This window comes from Dendropsophus ebraccatus, chromosome 1 (genome assembly GCF_027789765.1).
Source record: "Dendropsophus ebraccatus isolate aDenEbr1 chromosome 1, aDenEbr1.pat, whole genome shotgun sequence".
In the NCBI taxonomy this organism is placed as follows: domain Eukaryota; kingdom Metazoa; phylum Chordata; class Amphibia; order Anura; family Hylidae; genus Dendropsophus; species Dendropsophus ebraccatus.
In genome coordinates, this window is record NC_091454.1 from 154,653,097 (window position 1) to 154,676,657 (window position 23,561).

The 23,561-nt window shown below is 42.8% G+C and overlaps 1 protein-coding gene across 4 annotated transcripts in view; it reads right to left on the reverse strand.

Annotated features, from left to right (window-relative positions):
- The window catches only part of RNF111 (ring finger protein 111), a 42,623-nt gene that overhangs the window by 16,427 nt on the left and 2,635 nt on the right, over positions 1-23,561 (reverse strand). For all 4 annotated transcript variants that reach the window (XM_069982147.1, XM_069982138.1, XM_069982121.1 and 1 more), the window contains exons 2-5: positions 8,515-9,400; positions 4,817-4,946; positions 2,280-2,434; positions 1,015-1,200 (exon numbers count right to left, since the gene is read on the reverse strand). In XM_069982147.1, the coding sequence (XP_069838248.1) occupies positions 1,015-1,200; positions 2,280-2,434; positions 4,817-4,946; positions 8,515-9,331 (1,288 nt within the window). In that variant the 5' untranslated portion in view covers positions 9,332-9,400. The remainder of the gene's footprint in view (positions 1-1,014; positions 1,201-2,279; positions 2,435-4,816; positions 4,947-8,514; positions 9,401-23,561) is intronic.

Below are 23,561 nucleotides of genomic sequence, written 5' to 3' on the forward strand. Positions count from 1 at the left end.
CAATCAAAATTTGTGACGTGTCAACATTTTTTTTTAACTGAGTAAGCACTAACTTTCCTCCTACAACAGAGCTTAAAAAAAAAAAAAAAAAAAAAAGAAGTACATCATATACCAGTGTCAGGCACTTTTTCATTGTGAAACTTATATAAATATCCACGGAATGCTCTTGGATTTCTGATGTGGATATGTGGCAAAAACTGGACCCCCAAATTGTGATACCTAATATTTTAACTGCATCATGATTACTAAACAGATACAGTGACCAGAATGTACAATCCAGAATGGATATTTAATTCACTGTAAATCCCTGGCTCCACATGACGACACCAAGGGATATTTCTACTGCTAACAGGTTCTCTACTTCATGTTTTTTAGACATGTCCAGAGTATCAAGTGTACAGAAGGCCATATGTCCACATTGACTCAACGTGAAGTAGTCCCACCATCATTGCATCTCTAAAAGTATCATGATCTTGTTGTACTATGAGGTACTTAAAAACAAAACATTTTAAATACATGTTTAGACCTTTGCTAATGGTGGGTGGGTGGCTGGCTGTTGGTCCAAGAACACATTGGACATAGATTAGGCAGAAAGCCATAGTTTTACAGGTGACACTGTGTGAATAAGGAAAAACAGCTACAAATAATTGTGGCACTAGAAGTGGTGAGAGATTAGATCCATTGGGTTGATACAAGGGATGAAATATTCTGTTTGGGAGTATAGCATGTGTAGATTTAAAAGATGCCTCTAATTTTGTTGTGCCTATTGGACTACTGCATCATTTGTGCTGTGTGGATCTGGTGGTGCTGGTAAAGATCGGTAGATTGGGGGAAGGGGGACATGGTGGCATTCTTATGATGGCTATACACCTTCAACTGTGTTCTTTAGCTTGAAACCAGTACTTATTTGATAAATCTAGTACGTTATTTTCTTAAAGATGTGCACACTGTTCTCCATAACTTTACTTGACTATAAAAGAAATAAAATTAATGCTGAGGAGAAACTGGACTTACCTGTTGTCACGCCTGTTGTACTGTTACTTAGTGGGACAGCAGAACCATCAGGAATTGTTGATGTCTGACCCACTGAGAGTCCTGAAACAGCATCAGAGGCCGGCTCTGAGGTAGATGAATCACTGGAAACAGTGCTTACAGGCTGAGACTCTGTTCTGCCAGAGGTAGTTGCCACAACTGTAGGATCTGTGTCGAAATATATAAACATATATGTTTATATACAAACATTTCATATGTCTAAAACCTTGAATTTTAAGTATAGTTATTACAGTGGTTCAAGTTCTTCTGCCCAGTAGCACCAGGACAAAAGGAGATGTCACAGGCTGGGCCAAAACACTGCCAGTAAAAAAGCTAACCTAGTGCAATCTAACTTGACCAGTAAACTTGCATACACATCACAAATCAAGTGTTACAAATAATATTTAATTATTAACAATATGGCTGCCAGGAAAGGGCAAGATACCACTGTCAGTGCTAGGGAAATTTGTGGCCTAGCTTAGTTGTCTCTGCAGGCTGATTATGCAAGCGGGTGAGCAGAGGTGGGAACACATGCCAAAGAGGTGCCAAACTCCTTGGCACAGGGAACCATTGGTCAGACCCTATGGCACTATCCACCAAAAAATAAATGTGTTAAAAAAGGGAAAGTAATCTGCTGATATCAAACTGCACAAAAAGAGTGCCCAGGATGAAGGTAAGAAACCAACATTCATCCTCAGCACCCCGATGCGCTATAGGTAGATATCAGCAGGTTAGATACTTCTAAATGGCTAATTATTTACATAGGAAGGAAAGCTAAGACACATAGGCAATATGTAAAAGATATGACTATACAGTGTTTATTAGAAGTGATACACCAGTGCTGAAAGTCATACCCATTGGGTAATATTTTTAAAATGTTATTTTGTGCTGGACTGCCACCTTATTAGACTAGGTTCACACTACATTTTTGCTGTCCATTTTGCACATTTAGATCCATTTTTTTTTTACGTACACAGACCTGAATGACCATGTTTTTCTGTACGTTAAAATTAAAACGTAACTGGGACGGTCAAAATTAAAAAAAAAAACAAAACTGTGTGAAGCTAGCCTAATAAAATGTTTTCAGAAGGCAGAATTAAGATTTTTGTTTGTTTGCCAATAAGCTTTAACAGAATCATTCCCTAAGCTGCAGCAACTCACTCTCCCCCACCATTGTCCTGCGAACCTGTGACTAAATGCTGAACAAAGGATATGACTTGACCTCTACACAGGCGAGTTAGACATACCATCTTCATCTACAGTCAGGTCCACAACTTCAGTTGCATTTTGTCTTAGAGGCTGAATAACAGTGGAAACTCTACTGCGACTCCTGTGCTCCTGGGATCTTCCAGACTGTGAACTTGAACTTTGGCCCCAGTGAGATCGAAGTGAAGAACGAGACCTGAGTGGAAAACAAAGTGTCTAGCACTGGAAGTCTACCCCTAAACATTTTGGGGATGTTTTGAAGGGATACATACAGAATATAAATGGGTATCATCCAGACCATGGCCTGTCCACTGGTCATAGTCTAAGATGAAAGACAGTACCTTATATCTAAGGGACTACTAAATGATAAACCCATACAGTGTATTGCATAAGTAATAAAGTAATACAGGTGACATCTGTGGAAGAAGTCTTCATATACCCGTACAAGCCATGAACAACTTAATCAGGTTAATAAAAACATACGTAACTATTTCCCGGTACCGTGGCATCAGTGTACACAGCACTAGCCATAAGGCCTGATCTCGCAGTGCTTGTCAGCAAATGGGTTAAATGCTTTCATTTAATTTGCTTTGTGTGTGAGGAGGAAACTGCACAGCAAGCAAATTTCAGGAGCCTGTGGAAAATACTCCAAGCGCCTGTTAATACCATAGCAAGTTCCAAATTATCTGGGCCTCTTCCATTTCACACTGAAAACAGATGGAATGTTTAATAGCTCCTCTGGAGAAATCGCCTATCGCTGCACATTTTAAGGTATTCTCGGGTAAAGAAACAAACTTATAGCAGCCCATCCCATAGGGTGGATTTACAGAGCTGCTGTCAGCTCTCTTGACCTGTCCGTTTTAGTACCTTCTTGTGTTCACTGTGAAATAATTCTCAAGAATTTCCTTTTAGACCTTGTGTTATGCTGTTCCTTTGTTATTCCTCTTGGATATTTATGTACAAAACTAACAACAAAAGAAATCAAAGTTTTTCAGTACATCACTAAGGGGGTCCATGCCCTTTTACACGGCTGTGGGTGCGCATCTCTGATCTTGTCTGTGGCTGTGGTTTATTGGTCTCATTCCCTGTATACTGCTGGCTTATGGATCTACGTGGTGATCTTAACTAGTGACAGCCTTCCCTGCATAAGCATGCTAACAGAAGACCGACACACTGATCTCTGGGCTTTTGATACCTTGAAGCTGCCCATACATTAAAAGGAGAAGTCCAGTGAAAACTTTAATTATAGTATTGCCCTCCTAAAGTTATACAAATCCCCAATATACACTTCTTATGGGAAATGCTTATAAAGTGTTTTTTCCCTGCACTTACTACTGCATCAAGGCTTCACTTCCTGGATAAAATGGAGATGTCATGACCCGACTCCCAGAGCTGTGTGGGCTGTGGCTGCTGGAGAGGATGATGGCAGAGGGATGCTCAGTGTCCCTCCAGTGCCCTGTGTCCCTCAGTGTCCCCCTGCCATCATCCTCTCCAGCAGCCACAGCCCGCACAGCTCTGGGAGTCGGGTCGTGACATCACCATTTTATCCAGGAAGTGAAGCCTTGATGCAGTAGTAAGTGCAGGGAAAAAAAACACTTTATAAGCATTTCCAGTAATAAGTGTATATTGGTAATTTGTATAACTTCTGGGGGGCAATAAAATACTTTAATAAAAATGTTCGCCAGACTTCTTCTTTAAGCAATCTGTTCTGCTACATAACCAACCCAAATCAGACAAGATATGCATTCAGTGCATGCTCATTTGCCTGTAGAAGAGACGCCTATCAATAACCAGTATCTCCTAATCAGTCAGGAAAACTAATTCTTACTCACACAAAGTGTAAGAACACATCTGTGGAGGGCATTACCATTGTGAGGAATAGAACAGACTTTGAAACAAATCAGAATGACACAATCTAATTCTTAATCTTGCAGAATGTAAGTAGCAAACCAGTGACTTGTAGTAGTCAGGCCGTCCAGCTCATTATACTGAGGCGGTCAACGAGAAGAAATGTAAGCTCATACTCTAAACATTGGTCATATGTTACAGGATATCAGGGTGGCCTTTTGGAATACATCAACTTCAGGTGTGACTAAGCCCACAGGTCTTCCTTTTTTATATAAGAAAAGACAAAGAATAAGAAACAACAGGAGGAACAACATATATAGTTCTAAAAAGATGCTAAATAATTATTTTACTGTGAAATTCATACAGGCAGGTCCGGAGAGGTGACTGTTCTTTACCTTTCATCTACATGGCAGCTCCATACTAGTTTTCAGCTGTACAGAGCCATAATAAGGCACCTATAGAAATCTATGGAACCATAATACACCACTGTAACCTAAACACCCCCTAAATGTTTGCACATGCCATTTCCCCCACCCCCACTTTTGTTCATTTAAAAAAACACACACACACAAACATTCCCATTGATTTCTATTCTGTCAAATAACTGCTACCCTATTCTAAAAAAAGTAAATTTAAGCTATATTGTTAACATGAATGGAATTGAAAACATAAAATAAGATTCTATGCAACTATGACTAAACCACACTTTCTTCAAGGGAAAGGCTCAAACCTGTATGTTTCGCCGACCGTCACAATTTCTACTTCACTGTCAGTGGAGGTAACGTTAATTTCTTCATTGTTGCCAGGGACTTGGGGTGTGGATGAAGCCTCAATGACTACAACGTCCTCATCAATGCTACCTGTAAAGTTAAAGTGCTATTTGTAAAAAATATAAGGCATCATTATATATACTTACATACTTCACTATACCATAAAAAAAAATAAAATAAATAAAAATAATAATAATTCTAATAAACACACACACACACACAATGGAACAGCAACCTTCATGCCTGGTTTTAGAAATGGGAAATACAGTTGCACACGTGTGTTTGTATTAAAGCTTTAATTCATGGGTCTAATGACTGAATACAGTATAGATCAAGCTTCTAGACCCCCAAGGAGGCAGCAGGGTTATAATATAAAACCAAACAGTAGAATCCTAATTCTATATCCTAAACAAATATCATGCAGAGTTTGTCGGCAGAAAAAGACCACCTGGTCCATCTAGTCTGCCTTTTTAGTATTTCCCTTACTATTACCTTGTGATAGATATAGGTTTATCCCAGACAGGTTTACATGTTTAAACACCTGTTCAACATAGCAAAAGTAGACACAGCTTTAAGTGACACTGTCACCCACTTTTGGGCATTCTGACATCTCTACACAGGTGTAAAGGGTAAATTTAGCGGTTTTCATACCTTATTTTATATCATACGTCATGGTGCTTGTTCAAGTAAAAAAAAAGTGATCTTTTTTTGAACTGCAGAATGTGTTAAGTGGACGGGGCCTCACGGCATTAGCGCCACTTAGCCCCGCCCACAACGCCACCATTGGCCCTGCCCCCTTGGCAGCCATTGTGGGCCAACCTAGAGGGGGTGGGGTCCTAGACCTTTAGGCCAGCCTGTTCCAATGGCTGGTGAAGGGGTGGGCCAGCGGTGGCATTGTGGGCGGGGCTAAGTGGTGCTAATGCTGCGAGGCCCCACCCACTTAACATAATCTGCACTTCATAAAAGATCACTTTTTACTTGAACAAGCACCATGACGTATGATATAAAATAAGGTATGAAAACCGCTAAATTTACCTTTTACACCTGTGTAGAGATGTCAGAATGCACAAAGGGGGTGACAGTGTCACTTTAAGCAATATCAATGTGCGAACCAAATACAATTCCCATCATACATTGCAACATCTACTCAAGGCTGTCCTCTATCTGTAGTGCCATGGCTGCTAAAGAGCAAGAATCCACACTTTTGAGCTGGAGCCAATAAAACTTGGCTCTGCCGCCTCATGTGACCTCCCTTCGGGAGAAATTCAGGAGGAAACAAGAATAGAGGCAGTATACATAAGGAGGAGTTCTGCCACACAGAATATTTTCAGGAGTTTATTTGGACGTTATAGTTTAGACTTTGGACTATTATGGTTGTGTGTGATGTTGCATGGCCTTACTTATCTAACAGAGCCAAGTACATCTGTGGGGAGTACCGAACAAACCTGTCAGCCAAATGTGGATCTCAACCTCAGAAAGTATGGGAACCACTAATGAAACAGAACTAAAACAGCTCTGAAGTGGGACTGCGGCCTAGCTATATGACCAACTGGTGGTGGTAGTGGTGGGAAATAAAACTCCTACGTGATCAGAGGCTCGGGCTATAGCTCTGTTCCCCCCATATGATGGTGACAGCAGCCCTGGTTGCTTTATATAAGCACAACCTCATAAGACACGGAAAGAGGATTTCAGTCACAGAGAAATAGAAACCTGAGCCATTCAGAACTGAGGGGAGGGGGTCCAAGATAAACTGCTAAACACACAGCTAGACTTCAGTGCACTCTCTGCAGCATATAGATCACTAATTTCAAACTTGGAAACACTGAAAATTGCTGTTTCTGTATAGCACAAAGGAATGTGGAATCACAAATAGCAATAGTAGAGATAGGAGATTACATGAGGCTGGCGTTCCCCGCTGATTGAGAGCGATTTTCCATCATTATAGTCAAACCATCTGCTCTATCTACTGCCACCCATGGCAACAAACTACTTATTGTCAGGCAAATGGATTTATTTACAGCCACTGCCAACAACCCTGTGTTTACTGGGCTTCATAACCAAGGCACTGGGACAGAAAAAAAAAAAGCCCTTCACTGTGTGTCAACATTTTAAAGGCCTCGTCTCTGAAACTCCCAATACACAGGCTTAGTGGTATAAATGCAGAATGCTGATTCTAGGAATCTGTCAAACGGAAAGTAGGGGGTAGGATAGGAAGGAATGCTTTCCACTCTATAGGTCTATATTGTAGTTATAACTTTCAAAATCTAATTCAACAGTAGATGTGATATAAAGAAAGTTTGCAATTTACAATCATTATTCTTTTGTTATGGAAAACAAGACACTTCCTGTGTTTTCCTGACACATTTTTTCCCCCTTAAAGAGTCAGAAAGCAGGAAGTCAAGTGTATCCCGGGCCATCTGAGCGCTCAGAGAGAAGGCAGTCACGTGACTGATTAACACATTGAGCCGTGACTCTGTACTGGCCGCAATTCCCGTGTTTAGTCTGTTTTTTTACAACCTGCCTTCAGGAGACTGGACCTGGATATCTGGTAAGTACAGCTTTGTTTTACAGCATGATAACAAAAAAAAAAAAAAAAAATGAATATATTGCAGATTTGCTTTATTTGACATCTACTGTTGATTTCGATTTTGAAAGTAATAACCATAACAGTTTAGAGGGTTTTTTCCTGGACTTTCACGCCGATAAGCTATCCTCAGGATACCTCCAGCACATACAAAATGAACATCTGAAAGCAGATTGCTGTCCATGGTGTAGTAATGGTGTAGGGTTAGGCGGAGTGCACACATATGTGATATACAGTCTGCAAGTGGACTGTATGTCACAAATCAAACTCATGACTTGTTATGGAACTCTCAGCACCATGATTAATTATAATGCAGAGAGCTCTGGAACAGCTACATTTCTTTGCTGGTGAATGGACACGGCTGTGTCAATACAGCAGAGAAGTTGATACGGTTTCAGAGCTTCCAGTATAGTCTCAGAGTTTCATAAAAGGTCAAGAGTTTGGTCCGTGACATACACCACTAGCCGACCGTATATAATTGCTCTCATTCACTTCAATGGAAGCTGAGCTGCACTAACCAGCCACCACCACCATATACTTCTGGCTCTGCCCATTGTATTTGCCAATGCAGTGCCTCCGCCAAAATGCTGATGGGCAGGAGTGCCAGGTGTCGGCTTTTCATGGCCTATCCTGAGTGATTGGGAGTTTTTGGAAACAATGCATGAGCTATTTAACCAAACCTTTAAATGACTTATTAAAGCAAACCAATCCCGGTAACGCTACTTAGCAGCGCCCAGAAGACATACTACAACACTGCCTTGCCATGTGTTTTGCATCTCTGTAGTAACGTTAGCTGCTGAAACAAAGTCTTTTATTCTGGCACACAAGGCAGGGAGATAGCCGGGAACTAGTCATCTGGGCTGTGACTAGTCACTGCTTTCTACCTGTCAGCGCACTTTGCTGGGGTCAATGACTGGAAAAGAGGCTTCTAATAATCCTATTAGAAAGTGGAACCTTGTGAACTAAGACAGAAGAACCTATTGACGCCGCTAAAATTAACTTCTGATCACTTGCATGGTTACATAAGAGGTCTTATTTAAAACCAGTTTTTCAGGACAGTAAAAGAAATTTTACCTGAGGGAATTGTTGTACCATTTTGGTGGTTTTCCCCAGGAGACACAAATATGTCTTCTTCTCCTTCAGTGGAAGAACTGGAGGCCGACTCACTGCTAAGGTCATTCTCACTGGAGCTACTAGAGCTGGGGAGCAATGCGTACTTCTGCCTTGCCAGTACCTCTCTCTTCTTTCTTTGCATTAATATCCGCTCTTTTTGTTTCTGCGTCCTCTGAGTTGAACCCTTTTTCATAAAAGTCTTTCGATGCATAGGCCTCCTCAAGTTGCTCACTTGATAACAAGGCCTTTTCATAAGCATAGGCACAGAGTCAGACTGGGGACGAGGCCACTTTGGAGCCCTTGCGCTGGGAGTTCTATTGGTCGGATTAACTCCTGCAGGTGAGAAGTGTCTAGGGTTGTCCTTATCCTCATCAGAAGTCATTGTATCAGAGTCACCAAAATGTGAGCTTGAAGAAGGCGAAGAAACACAGTCACTAAAGGAAGAATCATTGTCATCACTCTGGGGCTCAAGTCTTAGCTCCAACAGTCTCTGATTTTCTTTACCAGCACAACTTTGGGTAAAGGATGGACCAGCCTGCTGGCTTTTCCTCTTTTTTCGCACAAGTCCCTTCTCTTGATCTGTGCCATTGTTAGTTAAGCTCCTCTGTTGCTTATTGGAGTCACTGCAACAGTGAGAGAATTTGTTACCTACTTTACTTGCGATCATGTCCACGTCTGCTGGGAAGGTCCTTGCTGTCCCAGCACACTTAGGGTTTAGTAATACCCCTTTTAGATTTTCCGGCCTCTTTGGTGCATCTGAAGGAACCTCACGCTTCATAGCCGCTTATAGAACGTTTTGTCACTCGCACAAATAGACCATGAGTGGATTAGTGATGTCCACCACAAGCTGAAAAGAGAACAAGAAATATCAGTATAGGATATAAAACTTGGAGGCTGTAATTTAACAGTAATAGGAGTAAGGGAAAAGCGGCCTGCCAACACTTCAACATAAATGGGATATTTTTAAATATGGATAAATAAAACTTCAGGGCCACAGTTCAACAAATATGAGTGCCAGCACATTCAAAACAGTTTGTGGATTGCTTAAAGGGAAGGTGCCACCTGGACGTTTTAACTAATTACAGCCAGATACTGAAAAGTACAGAAAATTATCTAACTGAAAAATTTCAGAATTAAGAAGAGTAAAATGGAACACATTATAAAGAATTCCAGAGAGGAGCAAAGTCCTGTCACTAGAGATGAATGAAGTTGCCGAATGATCGGCAATGAAATCTAAGTGCCTAGCTGGAGGCAGCCTGAGGAGTGCCTGGAAAACATTGATACAGCCAAAGGCTAGTTCGCCAGTTTTTTTTCCAGTCACAGGACTAATTTTTCCTATGAGGCTCATTTCTAATGCTAGCTACTGTTAGGGTACTATTACACGGAACGATAATCGGCCGGATTGGCCCTATTCGGCCGATTATAGTCCCGTGTAATAAGCACAACGATCAGCCGATTATTGTTGTCATCAGCTGATTGTTGATATAGGTTCTAACCTATAATGGTCGTCTACCGACCAAGCACCAATACGTGCAATAGCGGTGCGCGGCGAGCGGCTGACCATTTGCACAATAAATACAATACCTATCCATGGTCCAGGGCTCCTCGGGTCCCGCGCGCTGCAGCTTCAGAGCGGCCTGCCTTAGCTGACAGGCCGCTCAGCCAATCACAGGCCAGGACCGCCGCAGCCAGTGAATGGCTGAGCAGCCTGTCAGCTCACACAGGCTGCTCTGAAGCTGCAGCGCGCTGGACCCGGGGAGAAGCGGACAGCTAGAGGAGCCCTGGACCCGGAATAGGTAATGTATGCCAGTTTAGCAAGGGCTGCTAGGACATCGGTAACGATGTCTATGCAGCCCTCGTTTAACGATTATCGGGCTAACGATTATCTAGCAGATCGGTGCTCGTTTACTGTTATCCGCCCGTGTAATATTACCCTTAGGGTCCTATTAGACTAAGCAATTTTTGTTTTCTCCGATTAACGATAGCAAACTATCATAAGAACAAATGAACCATGTGTATATACACCGGAAGAATTGCAAAAGATTAACAATGATCTTTTAATCAACCCCATATGAATGAACTTTCGTTAGTCGTTTGATCATTGCCTGCATACACACGGAAAGATCACTTAAATTACAAAGAACGATATAACAATTTTTTGCATGATGATAGCCCCATGTAATAGGGCCCTTATACAGGAGACCATAACAGTAAAAGATCCATAGCATGCGTCACCAACACAAGTGGAGGTATGCTCACTAGTGATCTTGCACTGTGCCTGCTTCAGTCTCCTGCATAACAGTAGCTAGCACAGCCAAGTATTCTACCACTGACGTTTGCATACCTAGGCAAGCGATGCCTAATAGGAGAAAAGTACATGATATCTGCAGAAATAGAGAATAATATGAATGAGTCACGTGACCAACATTAAAAGGGGTAGTGCGGCGCTAAGAAATAATGCCGCGTCATCAGCTGCTCAGCCGTGATTGGCTGAGCACAGTTATGCTCAGCCAATCGCGGCTGAGCACAGTTATGACGCGGCAGAGGGGGGCCGGCATGAGGGACGGCAGGAGCGGGTGGGGCAGATTCCCGAGGATTACATCACTGTCAGAAGAAATGCGGACGGAGGTCGACATGAATCAGATATGTATAATGCACTACACTTTCGGGTCCACGGGCGGGAGTCGGGGAACACGGGGAAGGGGGCCATTCACATACATAACATACATTACAAAGTTGTATAACTTTGTAATGTGTGTTATTTTGTGAAAAATTTCTTAGCGCCGCACTACCCCTTTAAAGGGGGAGAGAGAAAAAAAAAAAAAAAAAAAAAAGCAGGGCAATTCTGATTTGGATTTCCATTATTGGACAACACATCCATTAGAAGCCCAGTTCAAAAGCAGTGCCAATATCCCCTTGAGACAAAGTAGGTACATTTTGGGATCAATAGCTTGGTACTATGCAGTCTCCCAGGCAACAAATAGTAAGAATTTTCTATGATTGTGTTTAAAGGGTGTTAGCAACTATTCAGAAGCTGCAATTGCTCCACTTTATTAAAGGCTACTTAAAGCTGCTCCGACATAGAAAGGTCTGTCTGGCGATAGATACCCTTTAAGGGTGCTTTCACACACACCGGATCCGCAGCGGATTTTACAGTGCGGATTTAATGCTGTGTTCATTCATTTAGTCAAATCCGCTGCGGATCCGGTAGGTGTGAAGGCACCCTAAAAAGTGTGTGATTTGTTGGCAATTCTAAATGCTTCATCGTCATACTGCTTGTAACTAAATCCAGGATGTGTAACCACAAAGAAATTCTTCTCCAGTGGAATGCTTAAGTGTTCATTTGTGGTCAACAGGCGGCAAGAGATCATTTATTTCCTGCTCTCCCCAGATCTGCACATTGCTCAGACTAATAACTCCGCACAGATAAAGTGAAGTAAACAGAGATGGACTTTAATGCAGCTCATTGATCGCACGTCTATCTACTCATGTTACACTAAAAAACAAGACATTCCGTACATATCAAGAATTATTAAGCAAGCAGATGAATTACAAAATATTTAAAAATATATAAATATGTTTACAGGTTTTGTGCACTGGCTATTTTAAGCAATCTAAAACTTGCACTGTGCAAAAGCATGGCAAGTGTTCGGAACCGGCCGACTGACTTCTAATGTAGAAACTGTATGTCAGCATATAAAGTATTGTCACAGGATGCAGCCATGCACACAGAATAGCTGTACATTTACATGCATAAGAACGCAGCAGATACCTTTCTGTAAAGTGCAGAGAAGCACCAGCCAAGTGGGGAAAGGAAGAAATAGAACCTTCAATACAACCAAATAAACTGAAGAATGGCGCTCACTAGGGATGATTTGGCAAGCTAGTCACACAATCCAGAAACATTATGCTGTAAAGTCATCTCTGGCAACAGATGGTGTGTGGAGATGAGTAATGCGTTCACAAAAATTGTGCACAGAGATCTACCAAATCAGAAGGGAGGCAAACCATATTCCAACATAGGTCACATAAAAGACATTTTCTATAATAAACAAGGTAATAATGCAGAATGGCATATAGCAAAAATAGTAAAGCTATGTGTTATCCCACTAATTTATTATGTTATGGTATTATGTTTGCAACAACATAAAATGAGCTGAATGCTCCCCATGTTAGTCTTTTCAGGGCTATAGGTCCCCTGGCAATGATCCAGCTGGTGCAAGGTGGCAAAAAATAAAATAAAGAGAATCCATGAGATTTCTGCTCTTCACAAGACTCCATGAGGGTTAGCATTAAACTTACATTTATTTTTGCATAATTTTTTCCATTTTCTTGTTTTTCACTGGAGAAAATACAAGTTCTAATGTAATAAGAATAAAACGCACACCAGTCTTATGTAAAGTATTCAAACATACAGGCTTGTCACTTTTAGCCCTCATCCACAAATCAGTTTTTTTTTTGTTTTTTTTTCTTCTTTTGGGACCTTGAAAACCAGGATCAGGGATGTCCAGGAGAAAAAATCCTTATGGCATCAATCATGCATCTGTTTTTGCAGATCTACAAGAATTCATAAAATGATTAAAAAAAAAAAAGGGAGGAACCCGCCTAGGGGTTGCAGAATGGGCCAAAGAACCAAAAACGGGATGTGTGGACAATCCCATATTAATAGATCTTTTTTTTCGTCAGCATGGATGAGGCTTTAGGCTAATTTATACCAAGTTCACAACAAGTTTTAGCCATAGAGGAACAAATTATTTGTTACACAGAGCTGAACAACCTAATGGCAACACTATGGTGGCATCATCTGGACAGCATTCACACACATGTAGGTACTTCTCTTCAGCTTGGATAAACCCTTCATGTTCAATTATGACAAGCCTAATCCAGAACACATAATAGGGCAGATTTATACACAATGCCAGACAAGAGGCTAACATTAGTGATTTGTGACATTAATTGTGGCAGGGCTGATGGCAATATCTTCAGCACGACACGATGATAAAATGAGGCATAGGTTGTAAGTCAGGTCTGACCTGTCGTACGTGTGCTCCACAGTATTTATTTATAGGCTGTGCTAAGCCTTACAACTAAGACTAACTACTCCCGCCATCATGTCCGTTCTGACAACTACAATCCAAATGCATTTTAGATTTGCAGGCTCAAAACATGCCAATAATGTCAACATGCCATGTGATAAAAAAGCATATCCCTTTATGTGCAGGGTGTGTATATATATATATATATATATATTATATATATATATATATACACATACACACACACAGTATTGGCTGTGGTTATTTTTTTGCCATTTCCTACATGTATATATTTACTCTGTAGGACACAAAGGCTTGGTCTGCTGCTTTTTACAAAAAGTAAGACTGCTTTCACATGACAGTATTTGGATCGGTATTTGTAAGGGTCTGTTTACACACACAGATTATCTGACAGATATCTGTCATATTTTTGCAGCCAAAACCAGAAATGGGTTTGAAAAAAAAAAAAAAAAACGGACCCTAAGCCACAATCAGTAATGGGGGGGGGGGGGGGGGGGGGAAACACAAAGCAAAAAAACCAACCATAATGGATAGATCTCTACCTTCTCCATGTTTTCCACTTCTTCCTTACTAATATTGCCATGTTGAACAAGCCTAAGGTAACTTTTACGGGTACATAATGCGCAGACTATGCTACCTATTGGCTTTAATGCATACGCAGAAAATCTAAAAGTCCCACACCACTGCAGATTTGCCACATATACAATGAAGTCAATAGGTGGCAAAATCTGCAGTGGGTTTGATGCTGCATGAAATTATGTATGTGTCAGCGTGCCTCTGCATGTAGACATTAGTGTCCCTTATTATATAAAAAAAGGTTCACAGAGACTGGATCCAGGCACCCTGCAATCTCTCCATCACTCCACAAGATAAGCTCCATTATAGTCTATGGAACTAGTGGAGCAAGATGGATTCACAGGGAGCCTGGGAGACATGCATGCTTCTCATGGCGATATCTAGACTTTTTACAGTTACAATTATAAGGATTGGGACACTTTAAATTATTAATGAGGCCTGTTTTTTTTTTTTAAAGGATGCTATATAGAGATGAGCGAACCGGGTTCGAGTCCATCCGAACCCGAACGTTCGGCATTTGATTAGCTGGGGCTGCTGAACTTGGATAAAGCTCTAAGGTTGTCTGGAAAACATGGATACAGCCAATGACTATATCCATGATTTCCACATAGCCTTAGGGCTTTACCCAACTTCAGCAGCCACCGCTAATCAAATGCCGAAAGTTCGGGTTCGGATCGACTCAAGCATGCTCAAGGTTTGCTCATCTCTAATGCTATAGTACACCCAGAAAGCAAGGGTAAAACGATGGGGTCCGATAACTGTAAACAAGTGCCGTAGTGATGCGCGGTCGGCGCCCGACAATTATAGGTCCAAACCTATATTAACGATCAATCGATGATTGTTGTCATCGGCTGATCGTTGTGTTTATTACACGGAATGATAATCAGCCGGATAGGGACGATTATCGTTCCGTGTAATAGAGCCCTTAGTCAGGATTTACCGTTGTGCCAGTATTTCACCTTCAGCTATAGATATATAGGTATGTAATCATTTGGGACACTGAGCTAATCTTTAACGTGTCTCCTCATTTCTTCCCATAAGCTATCATTTAGCTTTTGACAGAAGAATGTGTTTTGGAACAGTGTAAAGGGGGGTTACAGTCGCTCTTCCAGACACACCTCTAAATGTACAGCTCTGAAGCACACACGTATCTGCTCCAGGTGCTGGCATACAAGTCTCAGCACATAGCTTCTCACTGAAGAAATCCCCTCACAAGCCCTATGAGTGACACAAGAACAAGACCCAAGAGGAATCCACAGGGAATTGCCACAGCACAGGTGAAACATAAGGTTAAAGGGATTATCCAGTGCTACAAAAAAATGGCCACTTTCCCCCTATGGTTGTCTCCAGTTTGGGTGGGGTTTTGAAACTCGGTTCCATTGAAGTAAATGGAGCTTAATTGCAAACCACACCTGAACTGGAGACAATAGGGGGAAAAGAGGCCATGTTTTTGTAGTGCTGGATAACCCCTTTAAATGGGTTATCCAGTGCTACAAAAACATGGCCACTTTCTTCCAGAGATAGCACCTACTCTTGTCTCCAGTGCAGGTGTGGTTTGCAATTAAGCTCCATTCACTTCAATGGAGTTACAAAGCCCCACCCAAACTAGAGACAAGTTGGGGCGATCTGTGAAAGAAAGTGGCCATGAATAAAACCTTTAACCTAAATTAAAGCATACCTGTAACTTACAATGGTGTTTTCTGCAACTTCAGCTCCAATTACCGCTGTTCTGGAACATTTATCATTTTAGAACTAGGCTCAGATGTGCAGAGATGGCAATATATTTTAACAGTCCAAAAGAAAACAATCAACCATGGATCGGACGTTTTCCACGCCCTGGCACTTTTACAAGTGCCAATTATCATCCGAAGAAGCGTTTCCAGCAAGACTCCTTGACGACAATCGGCCTATGTAACAGGGCGATAATCTACCAAATCAGGCCGATTCGGCAGATCATCAATCCCTGTAATCAGTCGACGACAACGATTGGCTGATCATGTCTTTAGGTTCAGACCTAAAATATTTTGGCCACAGACTTTGCATCGCTGCATGTAATAGTGATGTGCGGCCGACGATTGGCTGCGGACAATAATTGGGTAAGCGGCCTTTCATGTCAGAGGCCGGCTCTGCAGTTCTCGCACTAGCTGCAGGACCAGACAGAAGACATGAAAGTACCGGGGCGCGGCAGAAGCACCTGGTCAGGTATGTATGAACTTACACTAGGCAAGGGCTGCACGGACATCGTTAACGTTATATATACAGTCCTTGCTACACAATGGTCCAGCCGTGTAATAGGCTCGATAAACAAGCAGATTGGCGTTCATTTACATTATTGATCGGACAGTGTGCTACAGCCCTAGGACTTCTAGTTCAATGGCTGAACAACATGACTTCAGCTATTCCTGGGAGAATGTTCTAACCAAGTCCACTAATCCCCCTAAGTATGAGTGTGATGTCTGGTGGTGTGACCCACTCAGACCAAGATGACCGCTACCAGGGAGGAATATACCTTATATGTAGATCTTCAGTGGAATCTGCAAACCTAGTTCTAGTTCTTTTTTCTTCCTAAAGGCTAGATCATAGGATAACCAGATCTGTGAGATATCTGTAAACGTGCCATATTAAGACACAAACGTCTAATCCATTAGAGTGACCTGGCTACTAATTCGAGAGGTAACCTCATGTAGAGCTGATCAATTCCTACAACATGTCACTGATACCTTCTTCAAGTGCTCACCAATCTTCCTGCCCCTTCTCTGGAGATCAGTACAAACTCAGGCTTGAGATAAATACCTGCGTAATCTGAGACACTGCTAAAAAGGAGGAGGGAAAGAAAAAAAAAAAAAAAAAAGGAAAACGGGATTCTTTCTAACACTCTTTGCGGTAAGAAAAAAAAAATCACATGATTTCCATCATTCTGTCGAACACGTGAAGAAAAAAAAAAAAAAAGCAAGGCTATGGCAGTCAGACTAAGTATGCCTAGTTACCAGAATGGGCTAAAGCAGGGTTGGATATATCCGACAGCACACTAGATTTGCAGAAATGAAGCCAAATCATAATGTCTATAATTATGAGGACCGAATGATATCCGTCTGCGCTTCCATAAAGTGGAAAAAGCCCTGTGCAAAGTGTTAGAGGCTTTCCAAAGCCCCTGAATTGATGAATGCTGAAATGCCTCCCCCAACCCTATCCTTGCTCAATTGACAGTCAGATGGAAGCTGAGCCCCGAGCAGGGTCAGGTATGGGAGGTGGAGCGAGGAGGAATTCAAACCCAAAGCACTTTAGGAGCTTGGGAAATCTTCTGTGACACTGTGTACTGGAGTATAAAAGCATTTTTCTATGTTCTACATACACAGCTGAATGTATAAAAGGTACCAAGTGTCTCCTTGACCTAACAGCTACCTAACAGTGTCAGCAGTTTGAAAACATAATTTGCAGCTCACATTCACTTCAAGGCTATGGGCACACTTAGTATGAGACCGGACGTTCTCAGAAAAGATCATCCCGGCCAGTACTGCAGTACCGGCCGGATGATCTTTAGTGCCACAGAGTTCTGACGTGAGCGCATCCGTGCGCGCCCGCATCGGAACTCCCCACTGCACACAATGGAGCGTGCGGCTAGAGCCGCTCGCTCTATAGTGTGCACTGACAGGGTTTTCTGCGGCCGCTGTTCAATAAATAGAGGCCGCAGAAAACTAACATGTCACACATAGCGAGTTTGGATTTTGTTTTTGAAGCAAATCCACTGTAATACTCTGTAATATTACAGTCTACAGCCCTGTATTCTCGCAGCGGATTTTCATTTGACTGCAAGAATATAGTGACGCCATATTTAAAAGGAGTCCATTGAGGAACTTAAAAACAAAAAACAAAAACCACACACACTCTCAATAAGGGTAGGGGTACGATAAGCATAAGCATGAGCTGTTTATTATTTTCACCAGCAGCTAATTAGTTAAATATGGCTGTCCCTACATTCTCGCAGCAGAATGAAAATCCAATGTGAGAATGCAGGGTCATAGACTGTAAAGTTATTACCAAGCCAAATACGCTGTGAACTTGCTGTGTGCTATATTTTCTATTGACTTCAGTATGTACATTTCACCTGCATAGAAACACTATCTGCATCCCATGTAGACAGTACCTAATCACGTGCGCGCCTTCATCTGGACCTCTGACAGTCTGCCCACCACATGGGGTTCTTCTCCTGAAAGGGGCTCTCCAATAATAAGGATCTGTTCATATTAGCATTATGGCTTCCCACTCACTTTGATAGTGTTCATAGAGTTGCCAGTGGATATTACAGCAAGAGCAGCAGTGCATATTATGGCATTAATACATGTGTGATCTGTGCCCAAGGCTTTGTTCGTGGATATTGGTACCTGCATAAGTTATAGTACCACGCCCCTAGTTTTCTAAATAAACCTGCTGCGTTAAACGTGTGAGAATGGGATACAAGTGTACGGTATATCCCACTGAGCTATGAACTCTAGTGTTTAGCAGAAGAACTGGATTACCAGAATGGCTGGAATTGCCAGATGAAGCGAGTGCCATTACTCTATAATGAAGACAGGATAAAACATCTAATGTAAGGCCCGCTGAGACTCTACAGCATACCGTAATTGTCAAATTAATATGTCCTTTACATCCGTAAAAGAAAAATGACTTTACAGTCCTCACAATCGCTGCCCTTTAAAGAAGACCGCCATAACTCATCTGATTGAACTCACTTGCCGAGCATTACAGCAATTCTTTACAAAGGAAACTGTTATTATTAGAGATTTTCATTGTTTGTAACGTGCATGTTACAATTTACGACCGCCATCCCACTCCATGATGAAGACCCCTGCCTCCCGCTTACAATAGAAGTGCTATTCTGATGACTCGCTACAAGTCATAAAATCTATCATTATAACAAACAGTCACGGAGCTCGCCTTGTAAATTTCCCCTCACGCGTCCCAGAGATAATGATCATAACCTGGAAATTAGCATTGCAGCATTCTGGCGTATATCACACAGTAATAGGCAACCATTTCTTGCTCTGATTTTGTGTGGAGCTTCACTACTAAGTCCTGTGCAAACATCTAGATGGGAAAGACGGAGGACGTCTGGTTCAATCACGTGGAATGGCAAGTCAATGGTTAGTACTGGGGTCCTAGATATCAGACGCAGCCAACCATGTTCTAGGTCACAAAAACATACAGAGATGTTACCTGCTTTCTATGAAATCAAGTGCGCCACGTAAGATATGGAAATTATATCACAAGCCCCTATGGGAAAGAGACTGATGAGGAGAATTAGAGGTTCTGCTGCTCTATAGGAAACACAAATAACTGCAGAATACATGTGAACACAGCCTTACAGCCAGTATTATGCACTGTTGTAGAAACAACACAAGTCAGCTCTTTTTATGCCAAACTGGGCAATAACACGCGTATCATTGTGCTCAGCATTACCACACACTAAAGAGGACATCACACTAAACTGTTTGTTTTTTGTTGTTGTTTACAAGTCTACAAATTGAGAAGGAACCAGGCAGCAGGATTTTAGGCCTTATGAGCGGCAGAATATATTCAACCTACCTTAATACCATTGAAGATCTCTAAACAGTCAGGCCCTGAGCACACCCGTGGTGGCGGTGTAATGTGGGCATATACATGGTGTATAAATACACATTCAGGCCCTGAGCACACCCGTGGTGGCGGTGTAATGTGGGCATATACATGGTGTATAAATACACATTCAGGCCCTGAGCACACCCGTGGTGGCGGTGTAATGTGGGCATATACATGGTGTATAAATACACAGTCAGGCCCTGAGCGCACCCATGGTGGCGGTGTAATGTGGGCATATACATGGTGTATAAATACACAGTCAGGCCCTGAGCACACCTGTGGTGGTGGCGGTGTATTGTGGGCATATACATGGTGTATAAATACACAGTCAGGCTCAGAGCACACCCATGGTGGCAGTATAGTGTGGGTATATACATGGTGTATAAATACACAGTCAGGCCCTGAGCACACCCGTGGTGGTGGTGTAATGTGGGTATATATATGGTGTATAAATACACAGTCAGGCCCTGAGCACACCCATGGTGGCGGTGTAATGTGGGCATATACATGGTGTATAAATACACAGTCAGGCCCTGAGCACACCCGTGGTGGTGGTGTAATGTGGGTATATACATGGTGTATAAATACACAGTCAGGCCCTGAGCACACCCATGGTGGCGGTGTAATGTGGGCATATACATGGTGTATAAATACACAGTCAGGCCCTAAGCACACCCGTGGTGGCGGTGTAATGTGGGCATATACATGGTGTATAAATACACAGTCGGGCCCTGAGCGCACCCATGGTGGCGGTGTAATGTGGGCATATACATGGTGTATAAATACACATTCACGCCCTGAGCACACCTGTGGTGGTGGTGTATTATGGGCATATACATGGTGTATAAATACACAGTCAGGCTCAGAGCACACCCATGGTGGCAGTATAGTGTGGGCATATACGTGGTATATAAATACACAGTCAGGCCCTGAGCACACCCATGGTGGCGGTGTAATGTGGGCATATACATGGTGTATAAATACACAGTCAGGCCCTGAGCACACCCATGGTGGTGGTGTAATGTGGGCATATACATGGTGTATAAATACACAGTCAGGCCCTAAGCACACCCGTGGTGGCGGTGTAATGTGGGCATATACATGGTGTATAAATACACAGTCGGGCCCTGAGCGCACCCATGGTGGTGGTGTAATGTGGGCATATACATGGTGTATAAATACACAGTCAGGCCCTGAGCACACCCGTGGTGGTGGTGTAATGTCGGTATATACATGGTGTATAAATACAGTCAGGCCCTGGGCACACCCATGGTGGCGTTGTAATGTGGGCATATACATGGTGTATAAATACACAGTCACGCCCTGAGCACACCTGTGGTGGTGGCGGTGTAATGTGGGCATATACATGGTGTATAAATACACAGTCAGGCTCTGAGCACACCCATGGTGGCAGTATAGTGTGGGCATATACATGGTGTATAAATACACAGTCAGGCTCAGAGCACACCCATGGTGGCAGTATAGTGTGGGCATATACATGGTATATAAATAAAGCTAGGCCCTGAGCACACCTGTGGTGGTGGTGTATTATGGGCATATACATGGTGTATAAATACACAGTCAGGCCCTGAGCGCACCCATGGTGGCGGTGTAATGTGGGCATATACATGGTGTATAAATACACAGTCAGGCCCTGAGCACACCCATGGTGGCGGTGTAATGTGGGCATATACATGGTGTATAAATACACAGTCAGGCCCTAAGCACACCCGTGGTGGCGGTGTAATGTGGGTATATACATGGTGTATAAATACACAGTCAGGCCCTAAGCACACCCGTGGTGGCGGTGTAATGTGGGCATATACATGGTGTATAAATACACAGTCGGGCCCTGAGCGCACCCATTGTGGCGGTGTAATGTGGGCATATACATGGTGTATAAATACACATTCACGCCCTGAGCACACCTGTGGTGGTGGTGTATTATGGGCATATACGTGGTGTATAAATACACAGTCAGGCTCAGAGCACACCCATGGTGGCAGTATAGTGTGGGCATATACGTGGTATATAAATACACAGTCAGGCCCTGAGCACACCCATGGTGGTGGTGTAATGTGGGCATATATGTGGTATATAAATACAGCTAGGCCCTGAGCTCACCTGTGGTGGCGGTGTAGTGTGGGCATATACGTGGTATATAAATACACAGTCAGGCCCTGAGCACACCTGTGGTGGCGGTGTATTGTGGGTATATACATGGTATATAAAACACAGTCAGGCCCAGAGCACACCCATGGTGGTGGTGGTGTATTGTGGGCATATACATGGTATATAAATACACATTCATGCCCTGAGCACACCTGTGGTGGTGGTGGTGGTGGTGGTGTATTGTGGGCATATACGTGGTGTATAAATACACAGTCAGGCCCAGAGCACACCCATGGTGGCGGTGTAGTGTGGGCATATACGTGGTATATAAATACACAGTCAGGCCCTGAGCACACCCATGGTGGTGGTGTAGTGTGGGCATATACGTGGTATATAAATACAGTTAGGCCCTGAGCTCACCTGTGGTGGTGGTGTAGTGTGGGTATATACGTGGTATATAAATACACACTCAGGCCCTGAGCACACCCATGGTGGCGGTGTAGTGTGGGCATATACGTGGTATATAAATACAGTTAGGCCCTGAGCTCACCTGTGGTGGTGGTGTAGTGTGGGCATATACGTGGTATATAAATACACACTCAGGCCCTGAGCACACCCATGGTGGCAGTGTAGTGTGGGTATATACGTGGTGCATAAATACACAGTCAGGCTCTGAGCACACCCATGGTGGCGGTGTATTGTGGGCATATACATGGTATATAAAACACAGTCAGGCCCTGAGCACACCCATGGTGGTGGTGTAGTGTGGGCATATACATGGTATATAAATACAGTTAGGCCCAGAGCTCACCTGTGGTGGCGGTGTAGTGTGGGCATATACGTGGTATATAAATACACACTCAGGCCCTGAGCACACCCATGGTGGTGGTGTAATGTGGGCATATACATGGTATATAAAACACAGTCAGGCCCTGAGAACACCCATGGTGGTGGTGTAGTGTGGGCATATAGGTGGTATATAAATACACATTCAGGCCCTGGGCACACCCATGATGGTGGTGTAATGTGAGAATATACATGATGTATAAAAACACAGTCAGGCCCAGAGCACACCCATGGTGGCGGTGTATTGTGGGTATAAACGTGGCATATAAATACACAGTCAGGCCCAGAGCACACCCATGGTGGCGGTGTATTGTGGGTATATACGTGGTATATAAATACACAGTCAGGCCCAGAGCACACCCCTGGTGGCGGTGTAGTGTGGGTATATACGTGGTGTATAAATACATATTGCTGCACACATGTCATAATCCAGAGAATGGATCAGCTTTAGCCCAGTTCACCAGACCTAAATGAATAGAGGTCACAGAAACAACTCTCTCTGTAAACATGCTGGTGCTCTTTACCTATACTGACTCAGTGTAACAAACTGTCAGCTGTGAGCAGTACTGTATTAGATCTCTGTCTTGTTAGTCTCTACATGTGATCTCCAAGCATATTAGAATATTGCACAACATAGTAAAGTAGGCCACACTATAAACATAAGCATTGTGCAAGGCAAAGATCTCTCTAACCACAGCTGGGAGTTGTGATCCACATCCGCCTCCTGAGGCAATGGTCAAGATCACTTTAAATAATAAGAACAACAAGTATATTTATAATTCTAAAAGGATTTATACAAAG